The 23310-nt window shown below is 49.1% G+C and overlaps 2 protein-coding genes across 4 annotated transcripts in view; both read left to right on the forward strand.

Moving 5' to 3' along the window:
- Positions 1-6621, forward strand: part of CAST (calpastatin) — a 52139-nt gene extending 45518 nt beyond the window's left edge. For all 3 annotated transcript variants that reach the window (XM_059873384.1, XM_059873382.1, XM_059873383.1), the window contains 7 exons: positions 471-572; positions 1632-1724; positions 2137-2190; positions 2621-2710; positions 3599-3678; positions 4829-4895; positions 5393-6621. In XM_059873384.1, coding sequence (XP_059729367.1) covers positions 471-572; positions 1632-1724; positions 2137-2190; positions 2621-2710; positions 3599-3678; positions 4829-4886 — 477 coding nt within the window. In that variant the 3' untranslated portion in view covers positions 4887-4895; positions 5393-6621. The remainder of the gene's footprint in view (positions 1-470; positions 573-1631; positions 1725-2136; positions 2191-2620; positions 2711-3598; positions 3679-4828; positions 4896-5392) is intronic.
- A 1821-nt stretch (positions 6622-8442) lies between these two features.
- Positions 8443-13460, forward strand: LOC132322122 (uncharacterized). Its single transcript, XM_059836390.1, is given in 16 exon segments — positions 8443-8752; positions 8932-9273; positions 9697-9738; positions 10045-10081; positions 10193-10291; positions 10371-10570; positions 10572-10620; positions 10622-10710; positions 10712-10847; positions 11001-11174; positions 11280-11375; positions 11708-11770; positions 11876-11974; positions 12397-12530; positions 12634-12745; positions 12896-13460. Coding segments are annotated over 16 exon segments (1902 nt in total). The 5' UTR covers positions 8443-8636; the 3' UTR covers positions 13010-13460.
- The last annotated feature ends 9850 nt before the right edge of the window (positions 13461-23310 follow it).

Below are 23310 nucleotides of genomic sequence, written 5' to 3' on the forward strand. Positions count from 1 at the left end.
TTATTGTAATGTTGCTCACACATTTTGATCCATGCTGAGGGATCTTCACCTGGTGCCAGCCTGGCTTGGGAGGGGAATATAAAGCTCCTCCTGCCTGTGTTGGCTTTAAGGGCTTTTTTACTATCCAGATTCTGTATAAAATTGCAAAATCCATGGTAATTGCCAAACAATAATTGCCAAGCAATTGCCAATTATTTCATAGATCTGTTCTCATTACAGCAGCTTGGCTTATTTATAAAAAAAAGAAAACCATTCAAAATAATTCCATAAGCCCTTCTTGAAATTATGTTTCTGGAGGTCAGAAATATTCTGTATTTTTCCCCAGCTAATGTGCCACACTGCAAGTACAACAGGAGTGCTCTTTCTTTGCTCAAGTCTTACAGTTCATTAGCCAGCATTTACAGTAGATTGATGAATTACGTAATTTTTGCAGCAGATGTGCTTTCACAAATATGTTTCTGCTTTGTTAGGGAGGAAAAGAGATGGATGAAGCCTTGGATCTCCTGTCTGATTCCCTGGGACAGAGGGAACCTGACCCTGATGAGAACAAACCAGTTGTGGATAAAGTCAAGGTAACAAAAGACATTCTGAAACTTAAGCAATTTGGGAATAAAGACAGGTGGAAGGGAATAAACGAAACCAAAAAAAAAACCAAAAAAACAAAAAAACAAAAACAAACAAACAAACAAAAAAAAGCCCTCTAAACACCCCAGAATCTGCAATGGTTCCCATATGCTCACAGGAGTATATGGCATTGGGATTTTAGATGTTGTAAGAGTAAGGTTATTGGAGAAGAAAATCCATGCTCTTACGTAGAGGCATATCAACCACTTTTGAGTCATCTGGATTACCTGTGTGTTCTGTGAAAAATTATGATTTGGTTAATATACTTTAGGCAGTTGAGAGCAAGTGTTGAAGATTTGAAATAATTTTAGTTCAGTGCCTTTCACTGCCATTATTCTCATGATTTTTCAGGTGTCTTCTCAGGCCTCATTTTCTAAAATTGATTCCCTGGCCTTCTTTTTGTCAAGCTTTGAATTTTATAACCACAAGTTCACCTAATCAGGCCCATTTTTAAGTTTCCTTGTTTCTGCTGGGTTTGTCTTCATTTAGTCTTTCATAAAATCCTATAAAGGCCCTTCTGCTTACAGGAAAATAAATTTCTGCATAATAGTAGTAATAGTTGTAATAAATTGTAATTTGAAATATCTAAGGTAAAGTACATTACTGGGGAAAAAACAAAATCACCATATGCTGCCTATCAATAAGTTTAGGCTGGAATCTTAGCTGGAGAAAAAAAAAAAAAATCCCTAAGGTGTCTGCATTAAAAAAGACAAAAATGTTCTTCAGCAATCTGCTTAAAAACCTCCTTGTGGTGTTCTGTATAGCATGTTCCTGGTATGCTGCCAAAAATCAGAGCAGCACAAGTTAAAAAATAAATGTAGTTTTGAAAACTTTCAGGTGTGAAACACGTTTCATAGTAAAATTAATATATGGGGGTTTTCTCAGTAGTTTTAAAATTTTAAAGTGAAAAAGGATATCTGTCCTAAGTCTGATATGCTCTCTGACTTGTTGATTGCTAATATTTCTAACATGGGTAATAAGGTTTTTTAAAAATTAAATACTTTCAGGAAAAGGCTAAATCTGAGCACAGAGACAAGCTTGGAGAGAGGGATGAAACAATCCCACCTGACTATCGGAAACTTCTGGAGTCTGGTGAGCAGGTAAGGAAAAACTTCCCTAGTTTTCATTTGCAACAGTGAGTCTATCTAAGCCAGTATGTCCTCTTTGGAATTACAAGTGGAATAAGTGAGTGTCTGTATTGAGTTATGGTAAAAAACATGGAAATATCCTTCAGTGAGAGTAGCTCTATCCTCACATGCTTATAAGTCAAAGAACAAAAGGGGGGGATTAAAAAAAAGAGGTTTTGGTCTTGTTTTGTTGTTTTTTTCCCTTTCTCAACTGGGAAGTCTGAACAAATAAATCACTCTGAACTACTAAAGAAATCCATTCAGAACAGTGCAGGTTCATTAGCAATCTCTGAACACCCAGTAGTGCCATATGTAAATATTGTATTTTAAAACTAATATGTCTGATTCAAAATGAGTGAGGATCTGCTTTTTTTTTCTTCCCAAGAGCAAACCAGCAAAGCCAACAGCAAAGGATGATGTGAAACACAAAGGAAAGAAGGTAGCATTTATAATGGGGGTTTATTGAGGGTTTTTTTAATATTTATGATATTTATTCTGTGGGGTTTTTTCATGCTGTGGGCTCTGATTTTGTTTCAAAGTTGTGTCATTGTAAGCTTAAGGGGGGATTAATTGCAAATACTCATAAATGAAGGCAGGAACAGGAACAGTAGTGGACAGTACAACTTTTTTGAGGAGTAACTCTTCACAATAAATGCAGTTTTTATGTACAACAGCATTATGAATGTTCAGGAAATCATGCCTCTTGGGAATCTCAAATAGATGTCTCTAAAATATGTGTGGAGTTCAGGTGTGCTTTTCTTTGAGAAAAGGGATAATTAATTAAAGCAGACATAAATTCCTGAACCGCTAATTTGACTGTGGGAAGCTGGGTTGCACATTTTGTGACTTGAAAATTTAAATTATTGCAGAAACCTATAGATGACAGTGCTGCTATTGATGCCTTGTCAGGTGACTTTGATACTTGTGCAAAGGCTCCTGCTACACCCCAGCACTCAAAGGTAGGACATTTTCTGCTAATAACTTGCAAAATAAACAGTTTCTTACTCCTCACTTTTCCTTGCAGTAGCTCATTTTAGGTTTACAGGAAGCCTATCCTGATGCAGGGATTGTCTCACTTCTACAGTGGAAGTTGGATGTATTTTGCTGTACTAAATATTGTTGGATGTATTTTTGTGTACTAAATATTTGGAAGAAGGAAGTTTTCTGGTAATTAGAACATTTCAGACAGGCTTGGAGAAGTAAGTTGAGCAGAGAAATGTGTTAAGAGTTTATAAGAGTGTTCATAAAGTGCAGAGAGGCAGAGAAACGTTTGCTCTGTGGAGGCACTGTGTAGCAATGGTTGTTGGCTGGAGCTGAGACACAGTTCAGGAGGGTTTTGTCGAGAGAAAAGCAGGGAGCAGCAAAGGCTTTCAGATGTGTTAGAGAAACCAGTAGAGTTGACAAGAAGAAAGGAGAAGGAATGGACTGGAGAGGTCCTGAAACTGAGAAAAGGAGCAGCAGCTTAGAAACTGAGGTTCAAAATCAGCTGTATTCCTGAGAGGAAAGAGCTGTTTCCAAACAGCTCTGCTGGCCACTGCAGTGCTTCCTCCAGGGGCTTCCCTCAGCACAGAACCCTCAGACAGATGAAGACAGAACCACTGGTGTTTGAAGTGCTGCTTCATCTGCTTGTGAAATCCAGGGCTAAATCTGCTGCCTGCAGCATTATTGCTCAGTAGTAAATACAAATTTGCCCATCTCTACCAGGTTTTCCTGATGCAGTCTCCTGTCAGCATAGCCTGTGTTGCTATCAAACCCATTCAGAAGATTGTGTTTTGGCAGATGATAAAGCAGGAGCCACCAGTGCTCTACTCTCCTTGTAACTGTAATTATTTTTTTTTTCTTTGGAGTGTAGGACAAAAGTGGAAAGGAATCTACGACCACTAAACCAAGCTCAAAGGAAAAAGGAAAGCCCAGAGACCCTAAAACGGTACAACACATTTATTATAGTATGGACAGTCAGACAAGAGGGGCAGAGGGGCAGCTAGATTTTGGACTCATATTACAGGGTTGCTATTTTGGGGGGAGTTTTACATCAATATGTTGAATTTGATCCATTTTTGTAAACATGCACAGAGGAGAAGGGCCCCTTTCTATTTCAAGGGAAACTGGCAATAAACAGGGGCAAAAAAAAAAAAAAAAGTGTTTTTCAGACAGAGTGTTGTTCTCTGTGAGCGGGGGCTTCAGTGCATGCTCCACAGGCTTCTCCTTCCCAGATTTGTAGATCTAAGAGTCCCACTTTGCATGCCTGTAGCTGCCTTGGGCAGGATCCCCACCACTTCTCTCATTACGGTTTGAGTAACAGCATCCCAAAAGTGATTAAAAAGTACTCCAACAACCCCAGCCAAGTTCCTGAGTTATCATCATAAATTATTTTTTAAAATTAGTGAGGACCTACATACTTTCATTAAAAAAAAAAAAGTATGAATGAACATGGTGGGGAAAGGCAGGCAGCTGTTTATATATTAAAAAAAAAACGGGGGGAAAAAAGGTGGGGGGGCGGGATGGGGAAGGTAAAAAGGGTTGTTTGGCTTTTTTTATCCAGAAGTAAAGAAAATTGATTCAGGACAGGGTGAAGCTTGTTCCATCATGTTGTTCTCACAGAGGATAAGTGCAGTAGATGCCTGAATCAGATGATTATATCTCCTCTGGGAGTTTTACATTTCACATGTCAGTGATGGGATTTCTGGTTGTTGTTTTTATTAAAGCATCACAGATGCCTTTTTTGAGACCCCAGAACTGACTTGCAGTTCTCAGTGTAAAACTGAGGGGTGTCTTTATCTCCTCTTCAGGAGGATGTTCTGAGCTGTGGCCTGATCACTGGTGTGGGTAAAAGGGTGTTTAGGAACAGGGAATGATGAGGTCAGCCACAACCCACTCTGTCTGAAAGAAAGCAATTGATGGTGAAAAGGTGAAAACTTTAGTACACAGCAGGAGTCACAAATACTCTTGCTAAATTATCTGTATTTCAGGTGCAGTTTGTATTTATGTCTGAACTGTGACTCTGATGTTTGTCTTGTCACTGCCTGATTTCAGGTTTTAGCTTGGTTCAGTTTCTCATTGTCTCATCCTCTCTTCAGGCAAAGGGACAGTCCTCCAGCAGCAAATCTGAGAAGCAGAAAACAAGCTAAACGTTAACCTTACCAGGTGAGATTTTTTTTTTCCCTGTTCACTGGGCTACCACAGACAATTTCATGCTCGTGAATTAAAGCTGAGTTTTGCTAGCAGTCCTTGAAGCAAACCAAGACATTGTTAAAACTACTGCTAAATCAAAATGCTTGGGATGATTTTGCACTTCAGGGTTTCCAGGCAGGAAAGTTTTTTCACACCCTTTATCCATTTAGTTTGTACAGAACTACTTCATGTAGCTAAACTCCTTTAGGCTGGTGGAATTCCAAGCATTCCAAGGGGTAACATGCTGTTTCCCCAAGACATTTTCACAGAGTAATGAGGATCAAGTACAGCTCAGCTGGGGGGTTTGATCTTTATGAGATTGACATTGTGTCATTACCTCTGCTCTGCTCCCATCTGGAGGCTTAGTTCCCGTAATTCTTCCCAGATTTACATTGTGAGTTTTATTTCCAATTAATGGAAGATGAGCACTCTGACTTTATTTTTTTTGATTTGTTTTCTCCCCCCACCAGGATCCTGCTGCATCGTGTAAAATGTCTTCTTTCTGTGGGCAGATGATTATTCCTGAAGAACAAAAGCTGATGGCAAAAGCACATAGTTATTCTGGGTGGTTTTTGTACAGTGATACTTGCTGGACTTTTTCTCATCTTTTCTTTTTTCCCTGTAGTAGACTCAGGTTTGTTTCTTTCCCCCAGCAATTGAGTTTATTAGGACTCACATAGCCTGACTTTTTTGTAATTTCCTTCAGCATTCAGGGGGAAAGAATGCTTTCTATTTGCAGGAAATATATTGCATCAATGAAGAGCTATGCCAAAAAAAAAAAAAAAAAAAGAAAGAGAAAAAAATCTGCAGACTTTTGCACATAATCTTCACATAGTGCCTGTAAATCTCTGAAGAGTTCATACGTGCTAGCATTTTTTAACATTGCAGTGGATTCATTAAGTATTCTGGAATATAGTGAGCTTTAGTTACCCTCAGCTGGGCTGTGCAGCCTTCTGCTCAGGCCAGTTCCTGGTGGGAAGCTGCAGGCCAGCTGTGGGGTGGCTAAAGAGTGAGAAATTGGGGATAAGCCGCTTCTTCCAGCACGTCTGAACATCAAGCAGGTATTTGGGATGCTGCCTCTAGCAGTAGTTAAAACACACTAGGGCAGGACTTTTTTTTCTTTAATTATTATTATTACCATTATTTCCAATTGTATCTGTACTGTTATCTCATAATTTCAGGAGTCTCCTGGACTGGACAAATTACAAATGTAACAGCTACCAACACAAAGGGTGGGGAAGGAAAGGAGGGTCACGAGCCCCAGCAGCGATCAAAGCTCAGGTCCGGGGCGGGCTCCTTTTTATCTTATTTTGCACTGTTTCCAGTCCTGCTCCTGGCACTCTAGCAGGGAATGCAGGGTTGGGGCTGAAGGTGTTGCTGCAGGGAGCAAAGCCCCATTTTTGCTGTTCCCTGTGGGGACAGGCAGGCCAGGCACCTCTTGCGGGTTGGCTGCCGCAGCCCCGGGCTGCCACCACCTCCTCCTTAGGGCTTTCCTCCACCTCCCTGCCCTGCAGAATGTCCTTCTGCACATCCTGACATGTCCACAGCTCTGCCGTGGGCTGGCAAAGGGAGGCTACTGGCAGCAGAGCCCGGGCTCTGCAGGCAGGGATGGCACAGGGACTGAAGTTGGGGATATTTAGACTCATGACTGTACTTGCAGTCTGCACTGTGCCACTCCAATAAAGTTTTTAAGGATGCACTGTGCCCTTCCTGGCTTTTCATTTATCACCGCTGCTGTCAGGCAGAAGAAAGCCTAGAAATAATTTTTAAAAACCACACAAACGTTGGCATATTAAAATTGAACCTAACATTTCAAAAATAACATGCAAAATACAGAGTTGCAGAATCAGCTAGGTTGGGTTGGGAAAGACCTTTGAGATCATGAGGTCCAAGCTATGACTGAACACCAGCTTGTCAACCACACCATGGCACTTGGTGCCACATCCAGCCTTTTCTTAAACACCTCCTGCAACAGGGACTCCACCACCTCCCTGGACAGCCCCTTACTGTGCCCAGTCCCTCTTTCTTTACATTTTGGTGACACTTTACATGTTAGTGACTCCACGAGCTCAGCAAGGCCCTGCTGGACTTTTTTTTTGCCCCTTTTCCTTTGTATTTCAAAGATGCATCATAGCTGACCAAGAGCAAATCTAATTTTTTGACTGCTGCTGTGCTGAGAGGCAGCTGGAAGAGCAAGATGTAATTCACTGAAATTGTTTGTGCCCAGGTAACTTGACAGGTCCTGAAATACCTGTGTGTGAGGTCCCATCTCTTCTGTAGGAGGGCTGCAGTGCACCTGGGACAATAGGCATATCCAAAATTAAAGGGTGGGGAGAGAGTAATAAAGGGGTACCAGGGAGGCCACCTAATTTTGCCCTCAGAACTGAGAAGTTAAAAGCAGAAAGCAGAAATGCTATTTACTGCTCACAAAAGAAATGACTGCACAAAAGGAGACCAAAAAAAGATCTTGCAAAAAAATCACCTGCAGTTTGAGTTTTTTGTCAAATTCCCCATTAGGCTCTTAAGATGTTTTAAAAGCAGCAGTTGACATTACTTGAATAGCACAAAATGTCACTGGCATGACGCAGAGCTTTCTCAGAATTCCTGATTTATATATAAATATATGTATATATTAAAAAACACATGAAATTTGCCATGAGCAGGAGGAAGTGGTGCTTTCTGCAGGGTTGTGTCAGAGCTGTTGGCTCACAGCAGTGCAGCAGGGTGCCTTCCAAATACCCATGGAGTTTGGACTCCTTGGGCAGGTTTGATCTGCAGGTGGGAGAAAAGGGAGGCATAGTCAAGCCAAATGCTTGGGATTAGTTCTAAATTATGTTTTTTTCCCCCACTGCAGTCTTTACCTCTGTTACAATTCCAACTTTTTGGGCACATCCGTGAGGAAACTGGGACAGGCTGGAACCACACAGGGAATAAACACCAGGGACTCAATGTCAAGGGCATGTTTGTAAGAGCAAAGAAATCAAGTGCCCTTAAGCACAAGTGCCAATTAACAGATTTAGGTTAAGCTTAATACAGAAATAAGAGTTTTCAGCAGCTAAATGGAGCAGGCTACTCACAGGTGCCTTGAAAAACAGAAACTCCACCAATAAAAACCCAACCTCCAAAGGTTCAACCTTGCTTTTTTGCGACCGGATGTGGCAGTGGCTGTCAGGGGTGGGTAAAAGGCAGCATTCCATGTGCGGCAGCATTCCACCGCCCTGCCGGTGACACAAGAGCACAAGAGGGCAGGCCGAGCGTCCCGTGCAGCGACACGGTCCGAGGAAACAGCGGTGGTCACGCCCCTCTCCCCATTGACCCCGCCTCCTCATCGTGACCCCGCCCCTTTCCGTTCCGAAACCGCCCCCTCGGATGAGGCTCTGCCCCCAAGCTTTGCTCGCACCTCCCATTGGCCGGCCGCGCCGCCTCGCACCCGCCACGGCTTCCCATTGGCTGCGGGTGCCGCTGTTGTTGTTATTCCTGTTATTGCTGTAAACAGGAGCCTAGCGGTGTCACCTGTCACCTCTGGACACCTTTGGTCACCTCTGGTCACCTTTGGGCACCTTTGGTCACCTCTGGTCACCTTTTATCGCCTCTTATCGGCTCTTACCACCCCCCACCTCTCACCCGTCATCTCCTTTCACCTCTTCTTGTCACCTCCTTGTCCCCTGTCGCCACTCACTTACTTGCCGGAGCTTGACCCTCGCTCGCCGGGCCATGTCCCTGCGCGGCGGCCGCGGGCTGCCCGGGCTGGCGGCCGTGTCCCCGCTGCCCTCCCCGGGCACGGCCCCGCTCACGCCGCTGGTGCTGGACAGGGCTGAGAGCCCGGATAGGTGAGGGGGTGGCCGGGGGGCCGGACTGGCTTTGTCCAGGCACTCCCCGGACAGGACACAAAAGTGCCCAAGGGCGCTTTTGGGATGCTCTCGTTCGCCTCCTGTCCCCGTCCCGCCGGGACTAGGAGGGGTTCGGGGCACCCGGGGCACTGACCTATCCCCGTCCCGACCGCCCGCAGGCACCGGGACACCCCGAGGAGGGGGCACGGGCGGCCACTCCTCCCGCGGCTGTGGCACCCACTGGCCCCGGAGCCGCTGGCCTGGGACCGTGCCTGTCCCCGCGACTCGGTCTCCTGGCAGCCCACGGATGCAGGTGAGGGATGCGGCTGCTCGGCCCCACAGCCGTCCCCAAACGGCGCCGGGGTCGTGCCGAGAGTGTCGGAGTGGGGTCGGTGGTGTCTCGGCAGGGCTTGGCCGAGGGGCTGGAGGCGGGGCAGCTTCTGGGGAGCGTTGGGCAGGAGCCCGTACCTGCACTGCCCGGGGCTCAGCCACGAACCGCTCCGCTGGGGACGCCGCTCACGGTGACACGCGACGTTCCGTGCGACACCGCTGCTCCCAACGGCGCTGCCACCCGCCTGCCGGGCGGCTCCCGGCCCGGCCCCATCCTGCCCGGGCCTCCTGGCTGGGGCCGGGACCCCATCCCCACACCGGGACTATCCATGTCCCTTGTTCCCCCGCAGGATCGGGGTCGGACTCCCGCACGAGGCAGAGCCCGGCAGCCGTGCAGGAAGAGTGAGTGGCCCCATCCCTGTGTCCCCCCGGGGACAGACAGACAGTCCCTGTCCCTGCCCCGCCTCTCCCGAGCAGCAGGGCCCGGTCTCAGCCTGGCTGGGGGCTGCGCACCCGGCTGTGACCCCCAGTCTGTGTGTGGGGGGTGACAACCTGGGCTGCTTGGGGGGACGCGGATGGACCCCCCATCAAGCCCATGTCTGCTCTCCCCACAGCTTCCAGAAAACCATCGCGGAGTTTGGGAGAGCTCTCAAAGAGTACGTCAAGGGGCTCTATCCCTGCGGCAGGACATGAATGCCAGGCTGTCCTCGAGCTCGGGCTGTCCCTGTCCCAGACCCAAAAGCCAGGCTGTCCCCGTGCCCCTCCTGGGGTCTCTCATTGGTGTTCGCTCAGTGCCTGGAAGTGCTGTTGTCCCAGGTCCCTTTGGGGAGATGTGACTGCCCTGGGGAGCTCTTACCCCACCCTGAGGACATAGGGGGTGGAGGTGACAATGGCAGAGGGTGGGACACAGCGGCCGGGGACACCTGCAGTCATTCGATGCTTCCCTTTCCCGGCTCTTGCAGCAGGAAGCTCCTTCGCCAGAGGATCAGCTCCTTGCCGGTGAGTGCTGCAGGATCCTGCCGGGTCTCCGGCCGAACCGGGACGAGGAGGATGGAGCCAGGAGAGGGGGCAGGGCTGTGCAACATAGCTCACCCCCTGGCTGTCCCACAGCAGTGCCAGCTGAAAGCCAGCCCGGTGCTGAAGGACACCTCCCAGCTCCAGGTGCGCAGGGACAGAGTGCGGCAGCGCCAGAGCGAGCCCGAGGATGAGGTGAGGGGCGCGGCGACACCTGGGGGGTCAGGGAGGGGCCACAGGGGTGCTGACGCCGTGTCCCCCCCCCCCGCTGCAGGAGGGCTTTGTCCCCAAAAAGCTGCAGAGGCTGGGCCAGCGGAGCCGGCTGCCCGCCAGCCACGGAGCTGCCAGGAGGGACCTCCTTGCCAAGAGCCCCTGCGGCGCGCCAGAGCTGCTGGTGAGAGAGGCTGGAGCGATCAGGAGGAACCACGGATGGGCGATCATGAGCAAAGTGGCATCTGCCGCTCCAACCTCCCCTGGAGGCGTGTGCATGTGGGAGATGGGCGGGCTGGGGGGTCCTGGGGACACCCTGAGCCAAAGTTGCGAGGCACTGGGAGCTGGATGGACCTTGGGTACGGGACCCGTGCCTGCCTGGGGGTGGGAAGCAGCTGGCAGGACTTGTCCCCTTCACGATCTCCTCTGCCTCTCCCCCAAGTTCCCCCAGCTGCTGCCGTGGCAGAGTGATGCCACAGTGCCCCCGGGGATGGAGAAGTCGGTGACCACACCAGTGAAAAAGAAGAAGGAGGCAAAGCGGGTACGTGGCCGCCTTTGGCAGTGGATGGAGCTCCACAGTTCCCTCCTGGGGGCTCCGAAGGGGGCTATGGAGGGTCCCTGGGTGGGGGCAGGTTGGTGAGCAGCACCAGCCCTGGAGCTGGCGGCTTGCCAGACCCCCAGGCTCTCCCCACAGCGTCCGGGCAAGCGCGGCCAGTGCCGGCAGCTCTTCCGCTCGCCCTCGGTGCCCGGCAGTGTTCCCGGGCCCCTCCCGAAGCGGAGACTTCCCTCGGACAGGGACAGCCCTGCCAATGCCAAGTGGCAGAAAAGTGTGGCCGGCAGCCCTGAGCAGGAGACGTCGCTGGAGCCGGTGGGTGGTGGGGAAGGTGTGGGGGGAGAGCCAGCCTGTCTCTGGCAGGACTGGGACAGAGCCCCTGCTGACATCTGGGGGTGTCTCTGGTTGGTGCCTCCGCAGGGAGTGTGGTTGGAGCCCTACAGGTCTGCCCAGCTCGAGAAGATCGAGAACCTGCTGGCCAGCGATGACCAGGAGCTCATTGGGGACTTCTCTAAGGTAGGGCCACCAGGATGGGGCAGCTCTGGGGGTGCTGCCCCCATTATTCTGAGCAGGGGCCGTCATCGGAGCCCCGCAGTGCCCCCAAAGAGAGCCCAAAGCGAGCTGGTGGCCCTTGCTTGGGGACACGGGGCCTTGGGGCTGTGACTTGCCAGCCTGCAGTGCTTGTGGGGGGTGAAGAGCCCCGTCACTGCTCCCCTGGTCCGTGCCACAGGCATGTTTATCTGTCCCTTCCCCGCCCGGGGCTGCAGAACCGGCCACTGGGGGCTCCTGGGCTGGGGGGACAGTACCACCCCCGGGATGGCAATGAGCCCAGGGCTTGTCTCCTCCAGCCTCACCTCCTCCCGACGGTGGAGGGGAAGGACCCGGGCCTGAAGTACATCTCCCCTGGCACGGTAAGAGGACAGCGACACTTCCGCAGCCCCCCGAGGGGCAGCCTGCCTGTTCCCCCGCCCCGCCCGGCCCCGTGTGTGACCCTTGGTGACCCGCTCTCCCCGCAGCTGGCGGCGGTGCTGTCGGAGCACTACAGCAGCTTCATCGAGAGCAGCGTCGTCGTGGACTGCCGGTACCCCTACGAGTACGAGGGTGGCCACGTCAAGGTCAGAACCTCCCCCGTGGCCCCGGGGCCGGGAGAAGGGGGGTGTCCAAGAGGTGCCCCAGAGGTGCTGAGCCCACCCCACAAGGTGGGGAGAAAACAGATCCCCCGGGATCTGTTGAGTACCCTCCGAAAGATTAAGCAGCCCCTCCAAAGATGCTGAGCTTTCAAAGAGGAGTGAAGCAACCCCTCCAGAGCCCCTCTGAGCCCCCGGATGGGATGAGCAGCCCCCCACTGAACGGTCCCGAGCTGCCCAGAGGGATGGAGGCAGCCCCTGAAAAGCGCCAAGCCGCCCCTCAAAGGGTTGATTCCCAAGTGGAAAGAGGAGCATGATGGTGGGGGAGGCTGGGGGGCAATGTTCTTGGGTCCCTGGAGAAAATGAAATTGGAGGCAGAAGGGAAAAAGGCGCCTGGTGTCCTTCCCCAGGGCGCTGTCAACCTGCCGCTGCAGCGGGACGCGGAGGAATTCCTGCTGGAGCGGCCCATCGTGCCCCAGGAGGCCGGCAAGAGGGTGATCATCATCTTCCACTGCGAGTTCTCTGTTGAGCGGGGGCCCAAAATGTGAGTGAGGGCACGGGGGGCACACGGGTGTGTGCCTGCCAGCCCCCCAGGCACGCCCGGATCCCCGCCTGGGCCTGATGCCGTGTTCTTTGCCCGGCCACAGGTGCAAATTCCTGCGGGAGAGGGATCGCTGCTGCCACGAGTACCCGCAGCTGCTCTACCCCGAGCTCTACGTCTTGAAGGGGGGGTACCGCGAGTTCTTCTTCCAGTTCCCGGTGAGTCCCTGCCGGTGTCCCCGCGGTGGCAGGAGGGCAGGGACTGGGGGGGAACGGGGGCACAGGGCAGTGGGGAGGGGCGGCTCTGGCTCTGAGCATCTTCCCCGCCGTGGGAGGGACTCTCCGCACTGACGGAGCCGTGGGTTGCAGGGCCACTGCGAGCCCCGGGACTATCGGCCCATGGAGCACCCGGCGTTCAAGGAGGAGCTGCGCAAGTTCCGCGGGCAGAGCCGGTGCGGGCGGCGGGCGCTCTTCGTCCTCTGAGCACCCGGGGGTCCCGCAGTCCCACCGGGGGAACGCCGGAGCAGGGATTGTAGGAAGGGGATCCCTTGGCTGGAGATGCACCTCGGCTTGGGCTGGCTTATCGGATGGCTTTGGGGTGGTATTTAGTGTTAGGATTGGGTTTGCGTTTGTTTATTGCTATAATTTTTTTTTCTGTTGTTATAAATATTTTTGTGTTTGTTGTTATGCTTTTTTTGATTGTTGGTATAATTGTTTATTGTTATAAATATTTTTGTGTTACTTGTTATAACTATTTTTATGTTCATTGTTATAAATATTTTTGTGTTTATTGCTATGAAATTTTGGGTATTGGTATATTTGGTTATTTGGTATATTGGTATATTTGGTACATCGGTACATTTGGTATATTGGTATATTTGGTATACCGGTATATTTGCTTATTTTTTTGTTTGTTCATTATAAATACTTTTGTGTTAACTGTTATGAATATTTTTGTGTTTCTCTGTTGTTAGGGCCGTTTGTTCCAGTCTCTGTTAATAAACTCCTCTTGCAGGAGAGCAAACGCGGCTCCCGAGCTCTGTCTGCCTGCACCAGGGCACTGCAGGGCTGGGATTCCCTGATGCGGGGCTGGGGGCTGGGCTAGAGGGCTCTGGGCTTTGGGGACGGGGACAGCTGCTGGCAGGGGACAGGGCTGGGCCAGTGGCTGCTCCGGGGTGGTGGTGGCTTCCCCAGGGACAAAGTGTCTGCGGCAGGGACAAGTGTTGGCTGCTGTTCCTGTAGGCTGGGGTGGCAGCAGCTTGGCCCCGACCCCCATGGGTCCCTCTTTCCTGGGCATGCTGGGCTTGGCAGGAGCTCTGGGACACTTGGGGGGGCTGTGGGACCCCCCCCCCCCCACCACCACCGGCAGGACCCCTCTCTTTTCTCAGGGGGTCTCCTGAACTTTGCAGGACCCCCAGGGCTGGGACATCCATTCCTGAGAGGAGCCTGGGCTCAGTTGGATTCCCAGAACTGTTGTAGCCCCAGTTTGGGATCAGGGCTCATCAGGGCACTCAGGAGCATTAACCCCTCAAATTCTGAGAGACAATTTCCAATGACCTGTTAAAATACAGTGGTGGAGGGGGGAAGATAATATCAAAGCAAATTAACTTTCTATAAAGGGTTGCCACAACAGTTTGGCTGTCACACAATACATTCCCTCACTTGTAAATGGGAAGGACTATTTATTTAATTGCTGATATCTTTTACATTTCCCTTGAAATGCTGAAAGGCTGTCCTTCTGGTCTACAGGTTCATAGGCCCTCTGGTATCCATGGCACCTGCTTTGCTTTGGATCTATGTCACAGTAACAAAACACCAATTCTGACTCTTTCTCCAGGAGTCTTTATATGCTAAAGCTTCAGTGGGCTTTGGTGCTCCCCTGCTACCATAAAGTAATAAAGATATTATATCACTAAGTAATTTTTCATTACAGAGAAGTATTTAACACCAAGAGAAATGGGAAATATAATCTACACTGCCACCCATTGTGACATGGCTGTGAAATACACAACGACTAAATAGAAAGAAAAATGAGTATGATAATGCTACATCATAACCCCATTTTAAACAGGCTCTTGAGAAATTTTGACATGGAAACAGCATGACAGTAAATGTGTATTCCCTGAAACTCAACAAGTGTTCATCTGAGCAGTGTCACAAAGTGCCAGGAAGAAATTTTCATCATGGGCTGCCAGCAAGAGGGATTTCCCCGCAGGGTGCTGTGCTCAGACCAGTGCTGAAGAGCAAATTTTCTGTGTGGTACCCTTGTCCCAGCACAGCCAGGAGAGCATGGTTATAAAGGCCACTTGCAAAGGTTTTAGGCTGCCCACAGCTCCCCTCATGGACCTGCAGCCACCCAGTGTTAGGCTAAGCCCTGTAAAATCCTCCATAAATAATTGCATTTGACCCATACTTATTACTCTGGGACACTCCTGGCCTGCTCTTTACCCTATGTATGATCAGGAAACCAAACCAGACCTGCTCATTTTGCTGCAGATCCTTGCAAATTGAGTTTTCTGGAACTGCTGAATCTCTCTAGCAGCTCAGAGCTCATTAGGGAATCTAATTTAACATCCTGGCAGTGTACAACTGCTTCCCACAGCATGTATGGACACACAGCAGCCCCTGGATTTGGAAGCCCCACAGCAATGGTGCTCCCACTGTTCCAACTGGAAGCTGAGTACAACTCTCTGAAAGGAAGGGGTGACTTTTTTCCTCCTCTGGTTTCCCCAGCCAGAGCACACTGCTCTTTTTCACATCTGTTCTTGGCCTCTAACAAACAAGTAAAGGGCAGTTAGTGCCCTGAGAGTCCAACATGATATCTTTGACCAAAAAAGATAATCCCAAGTCAGTCTCTAGTCTTCAAAGGCATTTCCTGGACCAGCTCCTGCTGGGGACAGCCCTGTTCTGAGTGAGCTGGGCTGTGTGACTCAGTATGCCTGGAGTGCTGCCAGAAATAGGAAGAATAGAAGAGAAGCTTGTTTCTCAGTTATTCCAGACCAGAGTCAGGATATGATCTCTCCAGGTTCCCGTGTGACCACCAAGAGGTGGCAGAGGATCAGCCTTTGGCACAAAGCTCATCTTCTGCCTGTTCCATTGACAGAAAGCAGAGGACAAGGTCAGAATACAAATTCTCTGCTCCACAGATTTGTGTCACCATATCATGCCCAACCAGACTGTGGGGTTTTCTTCTTGCTGCCAATCTTTAGCCCTGCAAGATCTGGGAAGCTGAGGGGTCAGGTCCATCATCCACTGCTCCTCTTCTGAGAGAGCACGCGAGAATACACAACACTGCCTTTGCAGAGGTGCAGAAACACAACTTTCAACCTTTTTGTAATCCTCTTATTGTCCCTCAGGCTCACACACCCTGAATTTTGCTTTGTACCTTACTCAGTTACTGTAGTCCTAATTATTTCTTTTCTTTGAACACGCAGGAGGTCTTCATGCCACATGTAAAACTCAGCCTGGCCTTCTGCTGACAGTTTCCTTCTCCATCATCTGCCTTAAGCCCCTTCTCTCCCCCACCTAACTCTCACCTAACCCTTGCTGGTTGTGCCTCTCTCTTTTCTGCTCCCCATCATCCTCCAAGACCAAGTCCATGGCCCCAGCCTTGCACACCACGTATGATCCACACCTCTCCTCCACCCAGACTTCCCCTCCCGGTCACTTCTCCTCCATCTCAGACCTGAGGTGTCACACAGCCACAGCTGCACTCCCCAGCTCTGCTCCTGAAACCTGGGACAGAGTTCCTCACCTTTCCACCTCTCTCTTTCTCTCTGTCATTCGTCAAGCCAGATATAAAATCTGTCTGCCTCACAGATTAAACATCACCTGGGAGAAGGAAAAAACAATGGAAGCTGTCTCCAACTTTGGCTTGCCCTGATGGTGAAATGTTTTCAAATCTCTGCCCTGCCTTTTATGAGATCAGTTGATGGCCATGTTCTGCAGCTATTTTAAGCTTTAATCTCCTTGCATTGTGCTGGCAACAGTTAAAGTGGGTGCATTGCTACTTCTTGCACCATCCCTGCTGCAGTTCCTCTCTCTGTGGATGAGACCAGGGGTGCCACTCCCTATAAAATGTCTTGGTGGGATTTTCAACTGCTCTTGTCTCTGATCCCCTCAGCAAACAAAGGGGAGGGCAGAAAGGCACTTTCAAGCACTTTAACCACGTCATCTCAAAATTATTTAAATAAGGACTCTTATGTAGGGTGGGTTTGAACTTCACTCTTCAAGTACCATTAAGGTGGAAGTGATAGATGCAGGGTCCCTTGTTAGCACTGCATTCTCCTCGAGACAACAACAAAAAAAAAACATAAATAGAAGCAGCACTTTGTCTACATTTCATTCAGAGGCAAAACCCAGACTCGGGTCTTGTGGTGATGTGGCAGAAGCGCTGGGATGGTGCAGGCCATGTCAAAGCCAGCAGAAGTGCTGGCAGATTCATGCCCTCCATCTCTCTGGCTCGTCTTTGTTCCTCAGACCTTTGACAGAGTTGTCCAAACGTGCCCAACAGCTTCTGTTGGCTGAGCAAAACTGCAGCGACTTCAGAAGAGGACATGCCAGCCACCAGCTCAAGGTACTGGAAAGCCACGAGCCAGCATTGGCCCAAGTGGTTGAATCAAAGGCAGTGGCCATGGCATTCCAGAGATTTTCTCAATAGCACCTGATAATTGTATCCTGTCACACCTGATTAATTTCTAATACTTGCTGGTAACTTCCTTTAGCAGTTCTGTTTCAGGACTCAGCAGTTCTCTGGCGAACAGCGCTGCAGCCACACATGCCCCCAGGAGGATGGGGTAAAAACACTTTTAAATCTAAAATGCCCGGCGGATTAAACCCTGCGACTCGTTTGGCCAGCAAAAGTCATGCCGGCTTTTCCAGCCAGGCACGGGGGAATCGCCTTCTCCGGTCCTTTTCCCGTCCTCCCACCTTCTCCTCCGGCCGGGCAGACCGAAGGCACACAGTGCCATCAGCTGGGCGCGGGCAGCCACCGGCCAAGCGCTTTTCCAGCCGGGCAGGGCGGCAGGAGCTCAGCCCACCGCATCTCCCCGGAGCAGCTCCTTGCGCAGACAGCAGTGCACGCAGAGCCTGTGCCCGCCCCAGGTGAGGAGGGCAAGCCAGCACAAAACCGGGATTAGCAGCTCCTGATCCCGTTAAGAGGACAGCAGTTAATCCGTGCTGCAAGGAGCTTTAGGGACCTTGTGTCCTGCAAGGTGCACCCTGCCATGCACCAGCACTTATTACCTGGTTTGGGCTGGGATTAAATTAATTTTCTTCTAGGCTGCTGGGCAGGGCTGTTTTGGCTCTGTGCTCAAAACAGTCTTGATAGCCCAGGTGCTGGAACCCAGGGTGCAGGGAATGCTTCTCTGCCTGTCCTGAGAAGTCCTGATCCCCAGGAGAGCACTGCTTTTAACCTTTGTGCATGGAGAAAGCTTCCAAGACTTTGGGATGAATTGGAATGTACAAGTGTGTGAAATAGATAGCAGAATAGGTTATCACAGGGTGAAAAACTTTGAGTTTTGGGGTTTTAGTATGGAGGTAGATAGAAGACAAGATGGAGGATTTTGGGTGTTGTCTGATCTCCTTCTTGTTCTTCAGCTACTCCATTTTCTGCAGTGTTGGGAGCACAGTGATTGGTTAGAAAGAGCCACAATGCAAATGTTGTGTGAACTGACGAATAATTAGTTTTTGGTAGAAAGGTAGAAATAAAAAATGTTCTAAGAGTTAATTGGACAAAATAGTTGTAAAATACCTTGAACCTGTGTGTCTTGTGACTTTTGGTGCCTTTCTCTTTGTATACTAAGTCTGGTGTGCAGATGGAGTGCTGAACTGTTTATAAGAGAAAAAATAAACAACAATCTGAAAACCAAAAAAAAAAAAATCCAAAGTCCCATTCATCTCTCAGTCCTGGCACAGAACTTTTTAGTAGTCTCCCCATCAGAGGGATCCTCAGGGAGGGTTTCCACACCCAGGCATCTTTTTGTTATTGCTGAAGAGGACTTGCACAGCATCAGGTCCTTTCCTGCTTCTCACACCATCCTGCCAGTGGGGGGATGCACAAGGATTTGGGAGGAGGCACAGCTGGGAGAGCTGATCCCAGCTGACCAGAGGGATATTCCAGACCATATGGTGTCAGGGTCAGCACACAGGGCTGGGGGGAGAAGGAGAAAGGGGCTATGTTTGGAGTGATGGTCTTTGTCTTCCTAAGCCACCTTGATGGAGCCTGGCTTTCCTGGGCATGGTTGAGCACTGCCTGCCCATGGTGAATGAATTCCTTGTTTTGATTTCCTGGTGTGTGTGTTTTTTCTTTCCTTCTTAAACCGTACTTATCTCATCCCATGAGTTTTATCACTTTTACCCTTCTAATTCTCTCCCCAGTCCTGCTGCAGGGACAATGAGTGAGCAGTTGCTGGCTGGGGTCAGTCAGTGACATCAGTTGCGGCCCTGGCCCCAGCAGCACTCTGCCATGGAGGCAAAAGCTTCTGCCCACAATTTGCTTTGGGACCTCTAAAAAAGAAACAGGAGGTCCACGTGACAAGCTGGAGAAACAGTATTCCTTAATCTTTAATGGCCAGAGGAGTGCAGCTGAGGGTACAGCCCAGCAAAAATGCAGACAGCCTTGAAAACCTCATTAATTATGCTCCTTGTCTTCCAAACCACAACTGGTCTCTCCACTGGAGTATGCCAACACATCTCTCCCTGCAGCGGAAGGCTCTTATTTTCCCTTCTCCTCTTACCTTCTGCTACATGAAAAAGCCAGGCAGCTGCCACCCTTTTCCCCAGGTGTGCTTGCTATTATGCCAGGTGAAAAAAACTCCCTTTCTCTTATTTTCCCCTCTTTTTGTTACCTCTGCTCCTCTGCATTGTATCTCCTCACTGCCTGCCTTCTTCCTGCTGCTGGCTGGCTGCAGGGCTTCTCAAACCTGGTTTTTAAAATGTAAAGTGACTTCTGACTGTGTGGCTCTGAGCCAAGCCTTCTCAGGCAGTGGCTAAGAAATTGCACTTATTCCCTGTCCTCTGGGGTGGGTCAAAGCTTATTCCAATAGGTGCTCTGGCATGAGAGCAGCAGCTTCAGAAACTGACAAAGTTATGTGATTTAAAGGACTCAGACTTCAGCTTCACAGGTGGGTGACTCCTGACCAGTGTCCATGGAGTGAGTCTTTTTGTTCCTTTCCAGCAGCTCTCATGAACTCCTCTGGGTCTGCTGAATTTGAGCTATGTATCCTAGTTACACAGGAAATAGGTATATCCTATTTATAGAGGAAATATTTATACCAATATTTCCCCTCTCCTAAGAGCTTCTCTCTCCCTCCCTCTCTGTCTCTCTCTCTCACACACACTCGGGTTGTTAAGGGAATTTTCCAGTCTGACCGGTCAGGCTCTCTGGGATGAACCACACTCCCACTACCCAAGTCTTTAACTGCTGGGACTGAAGCTGTTCCAGAGCACACAGTGGGAGAGGTCAGAAAAGAAAGAAACTCATAATAGTTTAGTGAAATTGAAGGCCAAACTTGACTGAGCTGCATCTCTTTGAAACTTACCCTATGGAATCATTAGCAGGAAAATGAAATTCACAGCAGGGCAGTGTCCCAGCCAAGGCACAAGCCTTGTCAAGGCACTGCTGTGTTACCAGAGCAGCACATGGCAATGCAGGGCATGAGCAGAACTGATTTTACTGGGCTTGGATATTCCCTTTTATTGCCACAGCTCACGAAATTTAATGCCAGGCCAATTTTCAAGGGTGGAGAATGTCTATTTTCTTTGAGTTCTGGCTTACATGAGCTCTGCACCAACTTGTGGCACCGAAGGGTTATTTCCTGCAGTCTTGGATGTACCCAAAACATGCAGCATCTATTTCCCCTGCAGCCACATGCAGTTTTTGTTACCACCCTACTGATCTGAAAAAGACTGTGACCCAGGCACAGCTCTGAGGGGCTCTGTGATACCTCTGGTGCCATGGCAGGGGACCACGCTCTGACAAAGGAGCTGACTTAAAAAATGGGTGTGAAATGGTGTGTGGTGCTCACGGAAAAGTCATGCATGGTAGCAATATTCAGAGCATGAAACCTAGGGATATGGAAACAGGAAGTGGAAGAGAGAAGGAATGTGGATTTTAACAGTAAAATGTACTCTGGAGAGCACAAGGTGTCTAACTGATTAGTTCAGCTATGGTTCTCTATCATTTCTTCTGGAATATTTTTAATTGCAAGAACAATTTGTAAGAACATAAGGAGTGCCAGGAGCATGTACAGGTGTTTTCAACAAAAAACTACAAAATTCATCTGCACGGGCTGGGATGTTTATGTTCTCTGGAAGAGGCTGTGGTTCAACATCAGGTCAGAAATACTCTCCTCCAGGAGCTACAGGGCTCCTGTGGGGCAGCCTGTCCTGCATCCACTGTCTTCCCAGCTAACTGTGCTTACAGGAATCAGGTTTCTACCCAGGAAAACAAAGCAGCAAAACTTCCAAATCCAAGTGCTGTGACTGACAAAGGACGTGCTCCATGCCACATTTTTTTTGCCTTTTGTTTGGGTTTTATTGGTGGTTTTTTTGTTTGTTTGGTGGGTTTTTTTGGGTTTTTTTTCTTCCCCTCAGAAATATCCAAAGTTTGAACTCCAGGCTGCTGGGAGCAGGAATGGAGAGAGCTAGGACAGCCACTCTGCTACCTGGTACAGGATGTGTCCTTAAAGGATTCAGACTCCCAAGTTTTTCTGTCACATTGATGATGTGAAGCTGGAGTTGAGGACAAAAGGATTTCATCCCACCTATCCTGATTTATGATGTACTAAGTGATGGCTGTGGGTTTTACATCAATCTCAATAAGCTCTTTTCCTCCCTCCTTGCAGTTCCACTGGAGACAGCTTTACCACTGATTTACATTACTTTAAATGATAAAAATACTATTTTTACAGATTCAAACCCTCATTTGACACCATAGTTATACTGAGCATGAAGGTAGCACTAAGTGAAGAGCAATTCAAATTGCAGGGTTTGTGGTTTTTTTTGTATCATCCCACAAGTTTTCTCACTTTTATGCTTCTGTTTCTCTCCTCCATCCAGCTGGTGGGGCAGTGAGTGTCTGGCTGTGAGATGGCTGGTTGCCAGGTGGGGTTAAAACTACAATATGTGTATAAAACTAGAAAGGCTGTGGATTTTAATGGGAATTCCAGGGGAGGAAAATCAGTTGCTCAAGTCTCAGAACACATTTTACTTCCCTTTATTTCTAACTGGAAATAACTGCTAAGAAAATGCATGAAGAATCAAAGCTCTACTATACTAAGTGTAGGTTCATAACACACAGTTCTTGTCACAGAGCTGTGCTTGTGTGCAGATTTTAATTTCAAATAGGTGCAGAACCTATTGTAGAAACAATAAAGCAGATTTGATAGTCACAGATTTCTCTGCGTGCACACAAATAAAACCTTACTGTGTCTCCTTCAGTGCAAGGACTGATTCAGAGAGCTGAGGGAAAGCCTGTTTTCCTCTGCCCACAGTCCTCTGTTCTTGTTGTGCATCAGAACCTTCTGAGACAGGCAGCAGAGCTGTTAGTGGGGAGCAGGGAACTTCACAAACCTTGTTTTCTTGGGTTGCGATAGAAACGCTGCATTAATTGCATCCAACGACAAGCGAGCCATCAGCAGACCGACTTCTGAGGCTTTGCTGCTCGTCAAGGTAATGAAGTGATAAACAAGCATTGCCATGATCTCCTAGCAGCGACTCCCTGCCGGCAGCTCAGCCATTTCCAGGTAGTTTGATGGGAGGAAAGCCGGGGAGGAAAGCCGGGGAAGTCTTTATTGTTCTCAGATTATTTCATGCCCTATTAACAGAGGCTTCTCTGCTGCTCCACCGACCTCCCCCTGGCTGGCGGCTTGTGCTGGTTGCTCCTGGCCTGCTCCAAACAGGGACAAAATAGAGAAAAACAGGAAAGGAATGATGCATCAAGAAAAGCCTGCACAATGACGAGCCTGCTGAGGCAGTTTGTGACTCACTCCTTGCTTTGCCCACTTGCAGACCCCCAAAGCCACAGCAGGGCTCCAGGCTGGTGGTTGTGGGGTTGGTTTAACCACCCCCAAAAAAGGGCTTTGCAAAGTCACAGTGACCTGGAGCTGCACAAGTAGAGGGGTTAGCTGGTGCCAGAGCCACACATTAGAGCTGCTTATCAAACCCAGCTCAAAGAATATTTACCGTGTCATAAAAGCCTTCTTCCTCTCCTGTTATTTGGTTAGCTTGGTTTCTCAGAAAGAGTTTTTGTGTAATTTTTAACTTCTTCCAAGCCTTCTTCCATACAGAAATGCAACAAGCTGCTGCCTCCTCTTCTCACATTACACAGATTCATCTGGCACTGCAAATAAATTAAAGTGCTGTGGTCTGGCTATTGTTTGAAAAAAACACAAAACCAGCCTTATCTCACACCTGGAGCAGCAAGAATAGTGTGCTAATATTCTCTTTCTTATGACTTTCAAGATAGTAAGTACTTTCAGGAAGTGGCTAGGTGAGGCTAACTCTTGGTTTGTGCTTCAGGGGTAAAGTGTAAGGAAGCACTGTGTTTGGTGGCAGAAGAAAACTGCTCTGGGGAAAAAGCCTCCCTTAAAACTCTAAGCCTTGTTTCAAAGAAAAAAATTGATAAAGAGATGCATCTAATTCGCCTCCCTGCATGGAGATGGATAAAATGCAACTTGTACTTGTATTACTTGTTGTTGCCCAAGGTGGTGCATTATTGTTTTAGGGGCCTGAAGTATTTCTTCCTCCTCCAACTTCTTGCCATTGTTTCCTTCTGGTCTTCT

Source organism: Haemorhous mexicanus, chromosome Z (assembly GCF_027477595.1).
Source record: "Haemorhous mexicanus isolate bHaeMex1 chromosome Z, bHaeMex1.pri, whole genome shotgun sequence".
Classification (NCBI taxonomy): Eukaryota; Metazoa; Chordata; class Aves; order Passeriformes; family Fringillidae; genus Haemorhous; species Haemorhous mexicanus.